The sequence below is a fragment of the Glycine soja genome, chromosome 15 (assembly GCF_004193775.1).
Source record: "Glycine soja cultivar W05 chromosome 15, ASM419377v2, whole genome shotgun sequence".
Taxonomy (NCBI): domain Eukaryota; kingdom Viridiplantae; phylum Streptophyta; class Magnoliopsida; order Fabales; family Fabaceae; genus Glycine; species Glycine soja.
This window is the reverse complement of record NC_041016.1, coordinates 20,870,378-20,891,058: the sequence shown is the minus strand read 5'-3', so window position 1 is coordinate 20,891,058 and position 20,681 is coordinate 20,870,378. Positions and strand designations below refer to the sequence as shown.

At 34.1% G+C, this 20,681-nt stretch overlaps 2 protein-coding genes and 1 long non-coding RNA gene across 3 annotated transcripts; 2 read left to right on the top strand and 1 right to left on the bottom strand.

The window, feature by feature from the left end:
- Nucleotides 1–1,029: 1,029 nt before the first annotated feature.
- LOC114387514 lies at nt 1,030–1,776 on the top strand. Its single transcript, XM_028347715.1, has one exon. It carries the CDS (start codon nt 1,067–1,069, stop codon nt 1,547–1,549), a length of 483 nt encoding a protein of 160 aa, XP_028203516.1. The 5' UTR covers nt 1,030–1,066; the 3' UTR covers nt 1,550–1,776.
- A 4,136-nt stretch (nt 1,777–5,912) lies between these two features.
- LOC114387557 lies at nt 5,913–6,928 on the top strand. The gene is made up of 3 exons (XR_003661347.1): nt 5,913–6,137; nt 6,284–6,443; nt 6,564–6,928. It is a non-coding gene; the product is annotated as an uncharacterized LOC114387557 (long non-coding RNA).
- A 10,730-nt stretch (nt 6,929–17,658) lies between these two features.
- LOC114385938 (GABA transporter 1-like) lies at nt 17,659–19,217 on the bottom strand. The gene is made up of 4 exons (XM_028345966.1): nt 19,082–19,217; nt 18,845–18,975; nt 18,499–18,735; nt 17,659–17,673 (listed from the first exon to the last, which is right to left on the bottom strand). The coding sequence occupies exons 1-4, from the start codon at nt 19,215–19,217 to the stop codon at nt 17,659–17,661; spliced, it is 519 nt and encodes a 172-aa protein (XP_028201767.1).
- Between the last annotated feature and the right edge of the window lie 1,464 nt (nt 19,218–20,681).

Below are 20,681 nucleotides of genomic sequence, written 5' to 3'. Positions count from 1 at the left end.
AATAAGACAGCTACCCATGTTAAAATAACATACAAACAAGATCCGATTCTGTTCACACTCAAAAAGCCTTACCTAACCCCATTACTAAGCGCGTACGCGTGTTTTGGAGTTCATTACATGTTTTTAAAAGCAACAAGAGTTATTTTTGCTTTTGGCACTTCAGAATATCCAAATGAATGTCTAGAAGTTCTTTAATTAAAATTAATTCAAACACACCCAAAACACATGAAATTACAGCGACAAAATCCTCCGAGTATACCAGTAATCTAACATTTAGACTCAAATTGTACTTCTTTTTAATTTTAGAAAAAAGAAATATGGCAACCAAGACACCGACAGAGATGGTTGCTTGCATACATTCATACAGGTATGATTTCGTTTAAGGATTGAAATGGAGCCCAAATTCATTGGGTATTTTAAAAAAAGTTAAAATTAATTTGTAAATTCATGAATTATTTAGCTATTGTTAATTAAGTTTTGGAGTTGTTTTTTTCAACTGGATTATGGAATTGGTATTTATTTTTAATTATATTTTCCGTTTAACTGTCGTTAATTATGAAATCTAAAAAATGTTATTTCATGTTTTAAAAATCACGAGAAAATAAAAAAAACCCCTTAAATTCCAACACTTACAAATAACGGATTAACTAAATGACATTTTTATTTTCTTTCTAAAACATGAAATAAAAACAAAAACTGAACAGGTGATTTCAATCTCCATGTGTGTGGGCTCGAAGAAATCATAGCTTACCAAATAACAACAATAATGGCCGTTAAAGTTTGTTGAACCACCACGTTCAAACAGTCCATACGGCTCAACTTCCAATCAATCAAAAGTTCAAAACCCCTTCAACTTTACGAGAAATTATTAGCTGGTTTTAAACTATCATTTCTTAAGATCTTATATATTACAAAATAAATTAATAATACTTAATTATGTATTATACAGTGATCGGTCAGGATCATGAATCAAGTGGTAGTTTGGGACTCTAAATGCCTCATTACATTAGTAGTAGTATATATTATATGATGGTGTGTCCCTAAACAACACATTCCATTTTCTAAAATGGCAAGCAACACCACCATGGTAGACGAGCGTGCAGGGGCGGAGATCGTGTATGGCGCGGAGGAATGCCACCGCAGCTCCATGGAGCTCCTGGAAGAGCTTGGATTCCCCAAAGGGGTGATGCCATTGAAGGACCTTGTGGAGTGCGGCCGGGTTCGCGAAACGGGGTTCATTTGGATGAAGCAGAAGGCGCCAAGCCAGCACTTCTTCGAGGCAACCAAGACCCTCGTGAGCTACGCGGCGGAGGTCACCGCCTATGTGGAAAAGTTCAAGATGAAGAAGATGAATGGCATCAAGAGCAAGCAAGTGTTCATTTGGGTGCCAATTGCTGAGATGAGCATTGATGGGGACAATGGGAAAAAGATACTCTTCAAGACCCCTATGGGGCTTGGTAAGTCCTATCCTGCCACAGCCTTTATGACCATAGAGGAGAAGGAAAAGAACCTGCAGCTTCAGGGTAAGGAAGAGATCAAAGATATATGATTATTTAATCACAAGTTCATTTGGATTGAGGGTCTAGAACCATGTACTTGATAATTTGTTTTTGATTTTTGAATAATAGATGAATCTGCTGAGAATTTGATTATAAAAAAGTATAGAATCGGCTAGCTAGACTGGAATGTGTGTTCCCTATATATGCAATGTTGATTTGATGATGATGATAATAATATGTATTGAAAGATATATGACCCAAATTTCAGATGAGAAAATCCTAGAAACTAACAGCTTGTGCTAGAAAATGCTTGTGAATTAGTTGATCATTCTAGAAATGAACTTCCTTTTCTTTTCCCATTTAGGAATAGAAATGAACTTTCTTCTAAGTGCTACAATGTAGTAAATAATTAAACATTAGTTAATCCATAAATAATTGAGATATATATTATATATAGTATGATATTAACCGCAAACACTATCTTAGAACAATTAATAATAAGCATCAGATTAAAATTAAAATAATAGACGGTTGAGATTATAATATTTAAAATTTCAAATTAAAATTTAATATATCATCAAATTTTTAAAAGATTAATCAAATAACAAACAAATTCATGAAGTTCTCAATTATCACTTCCTAACATATGCCAAATAATCCATCACTATTACCATCATTATTGTAAGTTCCACCACCATGATTATCACCATAATTATTATCTCTATCACCATTGTCGTCAATTATGATCGCTTCTATCATTATGATTGTGGTTGTTGTTACTGTTGCCAATAGCTATGACAGTGACAACAATAATGATGATCGTCATGGTGATAAAAGTGATGACGGTAATGATGATAAATAAACGATAAATAATTAAGATATTTTAAAATATGATTTATATAGTAAATCTTTTAGAGATGTAATAATTATATTAAATTTTAATTTTAATTTTTAAATATTTTAATTTCAATAATCATTTATTATTTTTAATCATTCGATTATTATTAATTATTCTCGTCATGTCAGATAAGAAAATGTTCTTAGGAATCGGATAAATACTTTTCCACCAGCTTCTCTTTGAGACTATTGATTTGACCAACGTGCCCTGTGCTACCCGTTCATCATGCTGATAATAAGAGCGAGACCTTGGGGGTTGAGACGAATGCTTTGGCTCATGATGATAATTCGAATTCGATTTCTTAGGAGCCAACATTAAATGGTTCTCGCCTAGAATGATGTGGCAGTGGTGGGTTTCTATATAACTGTGTAGGATTTGAATTTTTTTAAAAAATTGAACTGGGCTATTTTATATAAAAATGGTAAGTTAAATGAATTATTTTTAAAGTGGTTCTGTTAGATTTTTTTTTTCAAAACAGTTGATACTTTTTTTACGTTCGGTTTAGTGCGATTAAATTTGGTTATTCATTTAATACTGAAGGTATAGTTTGATGTGTTTTTCATGTCACTTACTGAATTTGCTCAATTGATGTTGGTGTAGTCGAACAACCTTGAGTTTTTCATGATTTTATGTCATATACCAAACTCTTTTGTGGCCGCAAGTATCTTAGAAATCTTTCGGCTAGCTGTTCTGAACTAAACTTGACTTGGGATTCGTTTTATTTGTTAAAAATATAATACCCAACAGAAGAACAATAAAAGATAAAGGCTCAAGTTACATAATAATTTATTATTTTATACATTATTTGACGAATAATAAACAATATAATAAAATAATATAAAATTTATTAAAATACTTAATATGAATTATCTTAATCTAATTTATGTCAAATTTGATAGAAGACTTTGTAGCTTACATAATGTATGTGTGGTTGTCATATACGTACAATATTTGTCAACTTCTAGGGTTTCATCATCTTTTATAGCTTACTATTTGTCATCAGTGCTAGTCTCAAGCAAGGTCCTCGAGTGTATAATACAGATGTTATCAATATTTCACCAATCAAAGGTTTAAGAGGAGAAATATTGAGCCAATATTATACGTCAAGACCTCTATGGTAAGCATGATATTTTGATTGTATCCTTGTATATAGATGATTTTATCTACATTGGAAACAATATGAAGATGATGCATGAATTCAAAGAATACCTTATGAAGACATTCAAGATGACTAAGTTTGACTTGATGGATTATGTCCTCAACATAGAGGGTAAAACAACCAGAGGAAGGGATTTTTATGATAGGATGAGCCTCAGAATGCCCAGTTAGGTGATTTAATTATTATAGGACTTAGATATTATCTTGACATTAGTTTTATTTTAACTTCCTAAAATACTAGATGATGAATGTATGATTATCATTCATTAAGGTTATTACTTGCACCCTCTCAAGGAATTGAAATGAAATCAGAATTTTATCTTATTCTCTTTAGCTTTTTTATTTGTTGTTTTAATGGTGTTTTCTTAGAAGTAAAGTAGTTTCAACTGTCAAATGGTGCTTCCATCATCTTACTCGGCCTACCAGTCCACTGCAACCACCACATATGGTCATTTATACTACCCTACCCAACCATTGCCGCCGCAGCAAGTGGTCAGTCCCATGACCCATCATACAACTTTCACTAAATTCAGCCACCTCCCCTGCAAATCTCATTGTTCTCTTCCCAGTTCCAACATGGCTCTTTTTAGTCCCCTCCCACTCTACCACAATGGCAACAACAATCACTTTTTTCCTCATACCCACACTTCCTCCATCAGGAACCCCATACCTTCTATTATCCCACATCTCACCAACAATCACATCCTTATTTTTATCCACAAACACAACCATTTTCCACCCTTAATATCACTCACCACCCTCAACCCAATTTCAACCATCATCCCTTTATCTTCAGCCATGCATCAAAGTTTTAATTCTACCATTACAACAAGCCTTTTCCACATCATTTCTTTCTTCCCTGACCCCTTGAAATAGTCAGATTCCCTCGCCCACAAACTTTCCACAATCCCCAACTTCATCTTCCCTTCCCCAAAATCCCAAAACCATGGAGGTCACCCTCCAAACCCTCAACGCAAATAGTGCCTTAATAATCCAAATAGATGACCACCAAAAACTCCACAGTGGCACAACAACCTACAAAGAAAAAACCAACAACAACGACTGCTTCAATGACGCAACAATCACTGGTGACCCATGAAATCGATCGTGACAAAATTCCACCATTGGGATAGCTTTTTCTTCCCCTTGCATAGCCATTGTCGTCCTTCGTCGTAAACTTTTTTCATGTCATCACCATCATCTACTACAACCCTATCCATTTCCTTGCCATCAACCTCCGCACATTCGACCATGATGTCATGGTCTTGCTCTAAAAGGCCACCCACAACGTTGTCAGGGTAAATTATGGCCAGTTCCTCACCTCCACATAAGTTGCACTTCCCATCACTGCACTCCCTGTGTCAACATGCAACCTTATAGATCTCAAGCTCCTTATAATGCATTTAAGCAAGCCCACCATGGTCATGGACATATTAGGCATCATCGTCCTCGTTGTCGCTACCGCAAGAGGGATATGCCTTTCCCATTCCTTCCTTAACCAATCAAACGCCAAACTTCTAGGGTGTTAGCTTTAGGGAAACTTTCAACTTCCCTATGTGGCATTGACTATGAAGAATGAAAGGGGTAGACATAGAATGTGCTAGCTTGAGGGAATCGTGCACATTTTCGTTAGGGTGTTGAGGAGAAACGCAGTGTTTTTGGCAGCGAGATTAATGCATCAAACCTACTCTATTAGTAGCAGTACATAGCTTTAAAACATCATAATTGGTCCAATAAACAAGTTGTGTTTTCTGACCATTACACATATGAAAACACAAAATGTCGGGAATGCCCCTTTAGCCAAGACCAAACTCCTCATCCATCAACCTTCAGTGATCAAAGTTGTCTTCCTTAATATGCATTTATTTCTACAATTCCACATTATGGCACAACAAAGGCTCCTCCACATCTCGTTTACTTTTGGAGAACCAAACATAATCAGATGTTGTAAAAAATTTTGTAAAGGTACCTAATGAAGAACAAAATTAATACCCGGTTAAGAAAAGCATTCGTCAAAATGTTGCGATCTTGCAACACTCGAAATACAAGCACTACTACAAAAGGGCTTTTTTACGTCGTCGTATCTACATCGGTTATAAAGGAACTGATGTAGTAAATGATACGGTGACATTATTGTAAATAAAGCAAACTTTTTAAATATAACTACAACGGTTTTTATAAAACCGTCTTCGATGTAAACATTACTAAGGCGGTTTTATAAAAACCGTCTTTGTTAGTGGGTCTAACTACTGCGTTTTTTAAAAGCCACCTTTGATGGAGGTTATAAAATTTTAAATTTATTTATTTATTTTATTTTTTCCTCTGAATTAATAAAAACAAAACACAGCTAGGAACAATGCAACCCTAACACGAACTCCGCAGTCTCTTCCCCTTCCTTTTTCTCTTCTCCTTGGCTCCTAATCGAGGTCCCTCCGCACTCTTACTCTGGGGCCTTTGCTCGACCTCGCTCCCTCAGTCTCTCTGCTCCGCCGCCACGGTGGTTGATTTCGACCACCATAAGCCTTATCTTCTGAATTTGCCCAATCCAAGTTGCGACCATCAAAGCTATTTCCACCCACACCGTAAGCATCTTACAAATCTACTCTGGCCACTTTTTCAGTAACTCCTAATTTCAAATCTCGTCAAGTACAACACCGAAAGATTGTTGTATATCTCAAATCTATTAGATAGAACGACTATTGTAATTTTTATTTCCATTTTTATTTAGGGATTGCATGCTCTTTGGATTTGAGATTGTGTGGATGTACTGTTGGTATTCAAAGCCATTGTATTTTGCTAAGAGATTGGTAGCACCAGGGTACAATCAAGGTCTGAAGGGTTTTTTGCCAAATGACATTTCCAAACTTCATAATCTGCAAATCCTTTGAGTATGAAATAGTTTCCTTTCATGAAAACATTATGATTGTAATTGCAGAAAATGATATTTTTTTAGTCCTTGCATTTTGCATTCATTTTGGATTTATTATTATTATCATTATTATATGCAGGTTTCTTCTCCTACAATAATTGTTGAAAGAGCAGGGTCCTTTGCTTGGGCACATAAAAGCTGGAGAGTCAGAGAGGAGTTTACAGGCAGCTACAATTAATCTATTTGCAGCTACTACTGAGCTTCCACTTCAACAAGCATCCTCCCCCCTGTATTGACTTTTACAAATAAGCTGTACACATCTTTTGTACATTTAAATATTGTTGGCATGTAATAATAAGAGTCATTTAGTATTTTGTATATATTGGCTAAAGGACTCACTTGCATTATCATGTTACTTGCCAAAAACGGGGTTCATGCCATAGCAATGGCTAATTTCAATTCTTGAATTTTTGAGCCAAAAATAAAGAATTGTTAATATTGCCATGTCTGTCTCACTTTGAATATTCAATTTTCTCTGGCAGTAGTAGATAATAAAGGCTCAAAGAGGTTGGCTCCTTCCTTGACTCTATTTCCTTTGAATTAGCTCAGTGCTCTTTAAATGTTTTAATTAGGATAAAAATGATATATTGATATTATTTTCTTTATTTTCCATAAAATTCTCTTTATGACCGCTTCTGCTGACTAATTGTTTGTACACAATTCTTTTACTACTCTAACTTAATTGTTCACAATTCAATGCAACTTGCAGGCCATACAAGTTCTTGTGGTAAACTTAATTAAGCATTTATTAAATAAAAACATACATGAAAGAATATTAATTATTCACAAAAAAAAAGTAGAAGAAGAAACAGCATGTAGGAAGATTATTATTAAGTTACTGTTACAAGCTCAAATAACCTCTTTCAAATGTTTCATATTAAATGAATTTTTAATATAACATATTTGTTTGTTTATTTGGGAAAATTATAATATTTTTTTCTTCTTTTCAAATTCATATGTACTGGAAATTTTGGATTTCAATTTCTATTTTCAATAATAACAGGAGAAAGACTATAAGAAAACAATAGTAGCTGCAACAAGGACACTCCAAATGATCAAGAAAGCCAAAGAGCTAGCAATCCTCTGCACTGCACAAGTTGGCCTTGTCATATTTCTCTAGCACGAGAAAGCTTTATGAATATGCCAGCACCAGCTTTACAAAGGTCCTCGTTTTCCTTATTTTTTTTAAATATTTTTCCCTACATGAACTTGTGTTTTATTTTTAAATAGTGTATAATTGCTAAATGCTACTCCTGTATTCCATTTTTTTTCAGAGGCCTATTGAAGGAAATGCAACAATGAATCAGGATTTAAGAAGCTGACTTCACATATTGGAATATATTAAAGCCCTGCCTGTAAGTACTTCAATGCATTTTGTTTTAATTGTGGCATAATTTCAAAGGCCTGTTTTTATACGCTTGTCTAATTTCAGAAGCGACAAAGTCGATCACGAGAGAAACAATTCAGCTGCAGTTATATTTCTTACTATTATTTTTAGCTAGTTCTTATAATTGAATTTGTGTTCAATTTTTTTGTAGAATGCGCCTTGTGTAAAAAAGATGGGATTGTTCTTCACTGCCTGCATGTAAGTTCTCTAAATTAAAGGACCAATGTTTTGGAGTTTCGTTTCTCCTTCTATATTGTTCATTGCCTGCATGTAAGTTCTCTAAAAAGCCTATTTTCTAGTAGTGAAAATATAATATAAGTAAAAATGTTTGATTTAAGAGAAATAGAAAAAAATTAAAATATTTTTAATATTCATGAGAATTCATAATGAATAAATAGATACATATGTCTTTTTTTTAGTATAATATTAATATAAAATATTTATCATCTAAAACCATAATTAATATCGGTCGGAAATTATAAACATACACTCTATATATATATATATATATATATATATATATATATATATATATATATATATATATATTGTTAATATAATTTATTTTATATTTAAAATAAAGATTCAAATTTTGAATTATTTTATTAATTGAGGAGAAACAAAATATTATCACTTTTCTCAAGCAAAGTTAGTATATATGAGTCAGTTTGTCTAAATAGATTCCGTGCTCTAAGAGGACTATCTCACGTGTATGTATTTGTATAATATTAGTATGTACCTAGTACTACACATATAATTAACTAATTAAATCATGAAAAACAACGGCGCAGCTGGTAAAACCTATCACCCATTCCCATAAAGTACAATCACTGTGCGTCTTTTTGACTCTTAGCTATTCAAGGACACATAGGAATATATAGCAAGATAAGACTATAAAAAGCTGGCCCATGCTGCTGGTCACCCTTTAAAAAATCAATGTTCCTCATGCCAATCCAAAATAAATGCTAGGACGTGTCAATTATACAGTTTTGGCTCCTTGTTACACCTAGATAATTACCATGATGCTTAATTAAGCTTTGAAATTCTGTTATTAGACAATTAACCGCAGAACATGCACACGGGTCATAATCTTTTTTTGTCATGGAAAAGGAGGTAGCTCTAGTCCTTCATAGAGCAAACCGGGAGCATGACTTAGCAGCCATGATTATCTTGGCATCTTGGTTTTACATCCCCTATCTTTTAATCATTTGTTCCCTTCACGCTCTTGGTTTCTGTCGTTCTAGTCAGCTTATTCATATTCCTTTGCAATCGATTATGTCTTTGATTGTTCACATTTCACTGAGCAAACCGGGAGCATGACTTAGCAGCCATGATTATTCATATTTCTCAAATTGTGTCCTGCTTATATGCTTCTTTTTTTTGTATACTATTTACTGAAATTTCGCTGGAAACACTGCCATGGACAGAAAAGTTATCTGTGATGTTGGGGGTTAAGATGATTATTTAATGCTTTTCTCTGCTCCTTCAGTCTGAATTTTTCCATTATGGTTGCAGACCGTTGTCCTCAAAGTTGGTATGTCATGTCAAGGGTGTGCTGGAGCAGTAAACAAGATTTTGGGAAAAATGGAAGGTATTTTTATTCCTGCAAGCTATCTTTACTATCAGATCCAAAATGAAAATGATCTAGTAATTGTAGCAATGTAGTATCTTACACGTGAATTTTTTTGTAGTAGTAAACTCAGAAAAAATGCAGATCAAACCCGTGTGTTCTCTGTCAATTCCATTGACAAACTAGTGCCTTTCTTCTGTCAATTTTATCACAATCAAAATATGTTGCATGCTTTACATTCTAAATTTTTAATTATCATAACTATTTGGTTTGTTTTGTTAATTTTGATGTTCTTTTTCATTCCTTTGTATAATTTCTTTAAATCTGTGTGTAATGCCATTTGTAATGTTAAACACCAGAAGTTCCAGTTAATATCTTTTTCTCTTAAACTTCTTGCCATTTTCTGTTGGGTGATTAAGTGGTTTTCCTGTTCACAATTAACTTTCGGACATAATCAAGAATACCCTGCACAAGTCAAGGGCTGTTAAGGCTGACTAAAATTTACCAAGACTCAGCAAAATAACATAACATGGAGAGTGTTAAAAAAGTGTGTACTCATAACAAGGGTAGAGACTGAGGACCACCAGCCGGAGACACCGGAACAGACTTCTCTGCCTTTGCAGCCACAACCATTTGCTTCTTCTTCATTAATAATCTCTTCCTCGTCCTCACTTTTCTCATTGTTTGCAAGTCCCCAAACCTTACTATCACCATCTTTTCTTCTTCTGCATTTGTCCCCATAGTGCTCTTGGCTTCCTCCACAACCATTGATTTAAAATTTATACTCTTGTTTCGAATAGACAAATATAAACAAAAAAACACATTAATTAAGAAAATGAATCAGTACTGGCATTTAGTTGTATTAATTTTATTTAAAAATAAATATTTTTTTTTCTAAACTACCCTTTCTAAAAACTTGATAACAAACAATTTTAAATGAGCATATGAGAATGAAAGTTGCTTTCATATGGGAAAAAGAAATAACCTCAGGCTTTAATGGAAGCAGACACTTTTAAATTGTTGAGTTGCTTTATTTATTATGGGTGGTGTCGTGATACAGTCACGTATGTATGTAATGTAAGCTTTCAAAAACTGAAAGTGCTTTAAATGAGCATGAGTTATCACAATATATAGGCCATCAAATGCAATGATCATCAAATGATGATGCTTTATTTATTAATGAGTTTTGACTTTTGAGACTCTTCTTCTACTTGCACTTGGGTTCTTTCCAGTTTTAATTCCAACATTCTAACTCCAACCATCAACTATGGATGTCACCTCCACTCTTTCGGCACTAGCATCACCGACATTGCTTTGCACTCCTCCGGGATCAAGTCAGAAAGAGGTATGTGATGTGTTACTTGTTGCTTCTAGTTTGCTGTATTTGTCCCTCTTGAGCAACTAAAAAATATTCTTGATTTTTTACTCTTATATAATTAAAGATTTGTTTGTTTGTTTGCTATGCGTCTTCCTTTCAATTCCCATCTCATCCTTAACGTTAAAATCAACAAGCTTATTCACAAATGGTTGATTAGTTTCCATAATCTAGATAGAGGATCGATAAACAAAACTATGGAGATTAGTGTATCTTATAATTACCTCAACAGTGGCCATTTGGAATGCAAAGAGGGAAAGTAATAATAGGATGAAGTATGAACTGGAAAGGAAAGCTAAGAATAAAAGAGAGTGGTTGTGAGTTGATCGAAGTAAGAGAGGTTTAAATATATAGTTGTAGAGTCTTCAACACTAATACCTTCCTAGAGAGTGTGAGGAATGGCCACTTCCAAGAATCTTTTTCAAGCACACAACTCATGCCACTATATACCAAAAAAATAAATATAATAATAACAGAGATCACCATTTCCAGTTGTAAATGATTTTTGTTTCCTTTCATTTATTTTTCAAAAATATTACTTTGACAAATAACTAGAATAAGAGATACACGAATATATATATATATATATATATATATATATATATATATATATATATATATATATATATATATATATCACTATTTATATTCATATATTTTAATTTATAATTTATGCTAGCATATAAATTAATAAAATAAATTATTATTATTATTATTATTATTATTATATTATTATTATTTTTAAATTTTTATTATTAATCAATTTAGTAGTAGTATTCAATTTTAACTTTGGACCATTTAAATAAGGTAAAGATATTTAACTCCAACCATCAACTATGGATGCCACCTCCACTCTTCCTTTCAATTTTAACTTTGGACCATTTAAGCTTATTTTGGCCTAATTATTCAATTTTACAAGGAATATACACCAGACATATCTGGACTTTGTGCAATGTCGCGCTGCTTTCCATTTCCACCACCAGGATATACAAACAAGGGATATGAAAAGAAGGCTATAACAGAGGACGTGGAATTACTGACAAAGGTTAACGTACTTTCCTTATATTCACAGGGTACATTTTGTTTCATTATCATGATTTGGGATGCAAAAATGAAATTTCTTGTCAATTGTGTAGTTGTTAAATATAAGATACAAAAATGAATTTAATAAATGGGATGTATTGAGTGTTAATAGGAGTATATTAATTATTAGCTGTTAAAAAAATATGAGTATATTATTAAATATACTTAATTACTTTAACAATATATATTCAATATTCTTTTTTGTATTTTTATCATATAGCCATGCATGTGAATACAAAAGAAGTTAGTAAATTAATCACTATCATTATGCTTCACTTGTTTTCCCTCATTTATACTTTCTAAATTTACTGCACTGTGCACGTTTATTTTTTTCAAGAGTTAATACTTTTTATAGAGATAATTTTGTCCGGCTCAAATATTAGAACAATTATAAATTACAAATTAAGTGGGATGGAATGAAATGGCATGGAATAAAATTACCATGTATCTAGAGTCTTGATATAATCCACTCTTACTCCTCTAGTACTCCATGCATACCCTAGCTTTGTATGGTTAATATTTATTATACACATCTTCTGATTCATTTGTTACATTTGTTGATGAATTTTCCTATGTTTCTTTACACATAATGCTTGTATTAGTATTTATTTTTTCACTTGTTGCAACACTTAAGTGAATCAGGATCATAGCCAAGGCAATTTTATTTGGAGGATCCTGAGCTTGCCCATACAGTTTCATTGTCCCTGAAGGTATCCCTCTAATTTGTATTTTCTTATTCCTTTACATTATCTTCTTGAGGAAATTCACCCGTGTGTTATCACTGGTGTGAGTTGTAGTAGCCATATGAGAAAACATTAAGTGCTAGTCTCTACACATGTTTAAGAATTATTAGTTTATATTGTCATGAGAAATCGCATCCATGTCATACAGTAACATACTAATAAGTTCTACAAAGGTCTTAGTTATACTCAGTTGTAATCACTTGAACCTGAAAATCAATTTTTAAAATACTAATTTGATTATTATTGGTTCAATCACAGCTAAAATATTTATTATTGAACTGATGGTCTTATCGGTTGGTTTTCAAAATATTGACAATTTTCAATTGAACTGATGCTATGATGGTTGTCTAAAGAAATGATGTAGAAAGTACCCCTTCTACATCGGTTATTAGCAAAAGCTGAATTAGAATGATGTAGAAGAACAATCATTCTACATCGGTTATTAGAACGACCGATGTTGAATGTTTCATCGTGAGATAGGAATCTATGACGGTTCAGTACATACCCGATGTAAAATGATGACCATTTTACATCGGTTGTCAGGACAACCGATGTAGAAATCTGCCCATTTTAAGACGGGTTTTTGGAGACTAACCCGTCTTAAAATGGGCAGATTTCTACATCGGTTGTCCTGACAACCGATGTAGAATGATCATCATTCAACATCGGTCATTTAACCATCGTTGTGTTTCAAAGACTCTGGGTTACAACGACGCGTGATAACCGATGTAGAAAGGCGTCAATAACCGATGTAGAAAGTCTATTTTCTAGTAGTGAAGTGACATGTTGTTTCTTCCCCCACCTTGGAAAATTGGCATAAGGTCGCTTCATCTCCTAGGAGCACATTCCTTCTTTGAAAATTATTGATGATTGGTAGTTGATCCATACACAATCTCAATACAAAGTGCTGATTTTTTTACGGCACCTTTAACTTCTATGCTATCTCAAACTCATTTGCGATTGAATCAACAATGAACTTGTGAATAACACAATATGATGAATTTGCCATGTATAATCCTAAATTTTCTACCTCCCACCTCCATCCATCACACTTCCCCTCTATAGGAGCTATTGCATTTATGTCACCTTCTAGACTGTCCCTAATATCCCATTCTTCCCATATAAAGAAATGTCTTCTCTCACTAAGACTCCACTGCCACACTCCCTCCTCCCACAAACCCATGTCCTTTAACATTGCATCATGTTGTTCAAAAAGAAGAAAAGGCCTAGGATATTTGTCTTTCAAAGAGCTCTTCTCTACCCATACATCTCTCCAAAAAGTTATATTATTATCATCCCCTACTTCCCTTGAATACACACTTCCAACCACTTGGTGGGATTCCCTCCGCTACACATTTTTTTTAGATCCCTCCACCATATAGATGTTAATATATTATAGCTACTTACCTCTAAATCTCTCCAACTTCCATATTTTGATATCAACACCTATCTCCAAAGATAATCTCCCTCCCCACTTAAACTCCACCTCCATTTTCCTAGTAATGCTTCATAAAAAATAATAATTAATGTCCTTAACTCATAAGCCCCTATGACTTCTAAGACATGTCTTCCTCCAACTAACCCAAGCTATCTTCCTCCTCCCCTCCTCACAACTCCAAAGGAAATTCCTTTGAATATTAATCAATTTAGTAACAATACATTTTGGAACCTTAAAAAAAGAAATAAAAAATAAAGGAAGAGAAGCAAGGATCAAATTTATGAGACAAACCCTTCTAGCAAAAGATAGATGTTTATGCTTTCAAACCACCAACCTCTTTTGGAACTTTTCAATGATAGGTCTCCACATCTCCTCCCTCATTGGTTTTGCTTCAATAGGTACGCCCAAGTATACCAAAGGTAGTTTCATCATCCGGAAATTTAACAAATCCATTACTACAAAATTACCTTTCTACATCGGTTAAAAATGTCTTTCTACATCAGTTATCACGCGTCATTATAACTGGTGTCGTTGAAACACCTACGTCTTTCTACATCGGTTGACCGACTGTCTTAGAAAGGCGTGGTTCAAAGATGGGTTTAGAGACCAACCCGTCTTAGAATGAGCACAATGTAGAATTGTGCTTATTCTACATCAGTTGTGGCGACGAACCAATGTAGAATTGTGCTTATTCTAAAACGGGTTGGTCTCTAAACCCGTCTTAGAATGTCTTATTTCTACATTGGTTGTCCTAATAATCGGTGTAGAATGTCCGACATTCTACATCGGTTGTAGCTGTGAAATGTCTTAGAATGCTACCCCATGGTAAAACATTCTACATCGCTTTTCCTAATAACCGATGTAGAATATCCACCAATCCTACATCGGTTATCCTAATAACCGATGTAGAATTATTAATTTTTTTATTTTTTTTTCCTTTTTGTTCATGAATGGCAATAACAATGCAAATATAATTAAATTTTTCGGAATTCTAAGACGTAGTTACACCTGAACCAAACCATAGACAAAAGCACAAATTCACATGTCCATTACCAATTTTCCATTTGGCTCCAACTTACTTACAAGACAGAAAGAAACACTACTAGAAAAACAATAATTTACGACAGGGACTCTACGACGGTTGTTTGGGAATCGGTGTAGAAAGTAGTGCAGTGACATTTTTGTAACTACAGTAAGAATAAAAGCTTTTTACGACATTCATTCTAAGACGGTTAATAAAAACCGCCTTAGAATGTTGTATAAAATTAAAATTACGGCGGGTTGTTTAAAAAAATTGTCTTAATTCATTTGGATTAAAAAAACAAAATGCGCACCTCATGTTTTCCTCTCACGCTCTTGAACATTCTTAACCCTATTTGTTCTCATCCCTCTCAACCAATCCACCCCATCGCACCCCACTCCTTTCCTCCAAACTCTAAAGCTTGTATCACTCCCTTTCTCAGTTACTCACACGGCGCCACCGCACACCTCAGAGACCCCACCGTCGGTCGTCCAACCATTCATGCTGCCGCAACACCACCAACCCCTCCGAACTGAAGCTAGGGTTTCCAAGCTAGCGTATGAAACAACGATCTCTCCCTCGTGCTTTTCGATTCCCTTCAATTTTTCATGTTTCCAACTGAACAAAATTAGGGTTTAGTTTGGTGTGTGTGATGAAGATTGAGGAATTGGATGATGGAGAGTGTAGTAGGGACGAGGAAGAGAAGTGTCAGAGGCAGATTGTGAGCATTGATGCAAAGAGAGCGTTGGTTGGAGCAGGTGCTTGGATCTTGTTCTACCCCACACTCTTGTATAATGTGCTTCGTAACCAGATTGAAGTTGAGTTTAGGTGGTGGGATCATATTGACGAGGTTTTGCTCTCTCTCTCTCTCTCTCTCACACACACACACACACACACACACAATCCTATTTTTTTTCGTTCTTGATTAATCATGGTTTTGTTGTTTTGAATTGTTGTATAATTGTTAGGCGAGAATCGTAATTGGGGTTTTATTGAAATTTTGTTTGTTGTTATTTATAGTTTTTGTTACTGGGCACTGTTCCATTCCCCAAAGATGTTCCTCACTTGAATAAGGTTGGTGTGGGTGGTGTGATTACTCTCAATGAGCCCTACGAAACCTTGGTGCAGTTGTATCAGGTAAGACATATCCCCTTCCCTTTTTTAGAATGCTTATTTTTTACATTTTGTGTGCAGCTGGAAACATGTCGAATCTCTGATGTTTGTGTGTTTAATTGATACATGAATAATGAATTTCTATATAAGCAAAATAGTTTCACAATATATTTAGCCTATTTGTTTTAGGAGAAATAACCATTAATGATATCTTGGTTTTTTTGCTTGATTTGTTTCAGGCTCACGGGATTGATCATTTGGTGATTCCCACCAGGGATTATCTCTATGCCCCCTCCTTCGTGGATATCAATCGAGCTGTGCATACTTATGTTTTTCCATACTTATGTTTTTCAGGTTGAATATAAGTTCATGACACCTGCTGCTGCACTAGAATATAAGTTCATTATTGTAAATTTATTTATAACAACATGATACATTATCCTCTGTTTATTTATAACAGCATGATACAGTACTGGAGTTTGCTAGTAGTTACTGTCACAGTTCTCTATGTTAAGGAAAAAATGATGGTTAAATAAGTCATTTTACTATATTCATTTCTTTTATGAGGATTGTTTTCTAGTATTAGGTACCTTAGGAGATAGGATAAATGATTATGTTTCTTTGTTTAGGCTCTTTGTGCCTTAAGGATATGATCATCTAATGCAACTTGGGTTATTAAATGCATGTGTTTGTTTGACATACCTTTTTGGATGCTTTTTTCTAATCAACCCTGTTTTTTTGCTCAAAATCTTCCTATTTTCTAATAATAGTTAAGAAATCTAACTTCATCAAATTGATGAAATATTCATCCTCACTCATTTGTGATCTGGCTACTACAGTGTCTTGCTTTTCAAAAAGATATTGTTGCCACTTGCCACCAGCAGAAACTCATTAGGTGGAAGTTGCATTCCTGTTTATTGAAACGCTTTCTAACGTTACCCCTTTCTAATTATCTCAACTATGCTAGATGGCATAAGAGCAGGTTTAATTTTTCTGATTCTGAATGCTTTTTTGCTTCTGTTTACGCTTGATATGTATTATACATTTTGCCACTGTTTTAGGCTTTTCAGATTAATTATGGATTGCTTTGCTATGTTGGCTTTTTGCAGGCTAAAGCTGTGTTGCATGAAGTTATTAGGCTGGCACCAAAATTGCATGAGTCGTATCACACCCTTGGACTTGTCTATACTTCACTCTAGGATTATGAAAGAGCTATGGCTTTTTACTTGATCGCTGCTCATTTGAATCCAAAAAGATTCATCTTTTTGGAAAATGATTTTTACCTGGTCCACGTGAGATGGCTTGTCAGTTTTGTTGCCACTGTTACTTTTTGTGATTTTTTTTAATTGGCAAATATTAATTGTTAGTTTGTTTTGGTGAAGATATTATTCTGGAATAATTTGGCTTCATGAATTTGTACTTCTATTCTGATTGTGAAAGAGCATCAAGTTGCATCAAGCTAGTATTAATGGAGAATATGGTTCACAATTAACTTCATATTTTATTCCAAAATGCCTCTCCACTTTATTTTTCTTCCTCATTGTCCTTGGTGTTTGTTACACAACTAGAAAAATAGAATTCAAAGACGGTGGAAAACGCTTTTCAAAGACGGGGGACACACGTCTTTGAAAGTAACGACGTTGTAGAGGTGGATATTTCTACGACGGTCGTAAAAGGACCGTCTTAGAAACACAAGATAAACAAAGTCGTGTCTGAGACAACACTGATGTAGAAAGCACTGCTTTCTACATCGGTGTTGTTACAGGAACGACTTTGTTTGTCACGTATTCTACGACGGTCGTTTTATGACCAATGTAGTTTGCCATGTGTTCTACAACAGTCCTTTTACGACCGATGTAGAAAGTTTTGAAACAAATTTAAAATTTTTCCATGAGAAAAAAGCATGGAAGGATTGTACCAAGACCCATGAACCGAAAAAAGATCAAAACCTGTAAAAGTGATCTACTGTCAATGTAGTTTTTAGATTGCACAAAAATATGCTTTTAAACAGCAATTAAGGACATATAATTAAATATTAAGCCCACAAATTTCAAGATAAAAAGAAAAGAAGTGCCAACTGTTTTATGCTTTTAACCCGCAATTAAGCCCACTCATTTTTTTATCCTATCTATTTATCAGCACTTAGATAATAAAAAAAACACATTATTGAGTATTAAATTTAGTGTACATTCTCTAAACTAATGTATGGTGTGCACAAACTATACCGTGATCTAAACATGCAATTAATGTTGTAGACTATAGTGGGAATCAGGGTGTTATTTACCACACCATTAGCTAATAATTGAGCTATTGTGAAAATGTTGGGCAAATAAATAAGCCACTTGGGAGCCAAAGGCTTGCTGTAATCATCTACAAAGTTGCTAAAAATAAGGCCTGCAGCTTGATATCCAAATGCCCAATAGCCAGAGATAGCTATGCTAAGGAAACTCAATGCAACTACAACATAACAAACACATAGTCCTTTGAGCATTTTCCCTTCTACCGGGGGTGCTAACGTTGCCTATAATAAAAATGTGTATTTTTCTAATTAGAAGTTAAAATACTTTGATGGCGTGGGTAGCATTAACAAGTTCTATATGTTAGAGTGAACACATTTGATTGTTTCTAACCTGAATTTCTGGAACTATTCTGCAACCATAAGTGTTGGCAACGATGGGAATGGCATTAAAGATTCCAAATAAGCGATTTGTTGTGTCACCTATTAAAGAGTAATACTTTTCTGGCCCATTTGATGATTTTCCTGATTCAGTAGACATTTTGAGAAAATTCAGAAAAAAAAATGCACTCAATTGCAAGCATAGGTGCTAATTAGTTAATTGGATTATTAATGAGGGGAAAGAAAATACCAATATATATGGAAGTTGCAGTAGCACAAGCACCGTAGGATAAGCACATGACCAAAGACACCAGATTAATATGTGGCATTTGAGCCAAAATCAGCATGAAGTATCCAAATATCACTACAAACTCATAAAGCTTCATAGTTCCATTTGGATTTGACAACAAGTAAATTGTCTGTAGCGGATGCCATTAGGAAAAGCTCTTAAAATCAATATATTAATATATATTTAATATGCTAATTTGTTGTCCATTTTATAAACATTATATAACTTATTTTTTTTATACTTTCTTTTCTTTCCATGTAAAATCTTACCATCAAACATATGTTTAACATCACATTTAAACTTAACATCCCCTGATGTACAGATTATATATTAGAAAAAAAACACTATTCACCTCATAGTCATACTACCAGAGAAATGTGAATTATTTAACAAATATGGACAAGTAGGTTTAAATTGAGCAGAACAAGTGCCAACAGACAACAGATTCTCATAGTTTAAATTGAAATCCTCTAAAATGAAAAAACAGAAGGAAAATATCAAGATATGGTAAACACATGTAGAAGATATTCAAATATGGACACGTGTAGAAGGAAAATATCTGAAGTTTAACTACGTCTACTTTGGGCTCACTCTTGAGCACATCTTTGAGCATGCTGCACAATTTTTCCTACAAGGAATTCAAAGCAAAGCCTGAGACATTGAGCTTCTACAGAAGGCATGAATTAACAACTATGCATAAGGAAAGTATGATATTAAAAAATATATGATAGTGGGGATCATTGGAACTGGCTTTCAATGCATAACTAATGTGGAAGATGCAATGATGCAAATGTTAAATATAGTATATAGTATATATACAAGGCATATACCTCACCCAAAACCAAGACAACATTGTTATATACAAAGGCCAAATACATCATAGCCTATACCCTCTATCCATCCTGTGGTATTTATCACCATGCCTGAAGCTCTAGATTCAACATTTCAAGTAAATTGTCTGTCAATCATCCCTGCAAGCTCCTTAAGAAGCACTTTATACAATTCTACATTGTTACTGCAAAAAAAAAAAATTCTACATTTAGATAACTAACCATTGGAGTCTGCACTCAAAAAGTTGCAATCTCCTCATCGGATCCTCTGTTTTTTTTTGTCTTACCAATATGTTTGACAGAAAGAATGCACGCAATAGGGCGGTTACATTGGCTTACCTCATCAGCAGTATAATCAGTTTCAGTAGCACCATCCATTTCAATGGTTGCACCATACCAAGTAAACACCTGAAAGATAAAAAAAAAAACATTTTACTTATAAAAAGAAGAAAATAGACATGTAAATGTAACAAAAATGCAGATATAAAAAGATATTACAACAAACTTGAGGCTGGGAGGAAAATTGAGCCAGATTTCAGGTGGAAGCTCGGTGCCAAAATTCTCGGCAGTGCCGTTAAGGAGTCGAAGGCGAAGAGGTGCGTCGTTACCAACTTGTATTCTCAGTTTGCTTTCTCTCTCCAATTTGACTTGCTTTATTGTCAATGCCGAACTCGAACCACCAACGGGACCTGCACCATCGCACGCCATGTTGTTTTTCTTCTTCTTTCCCT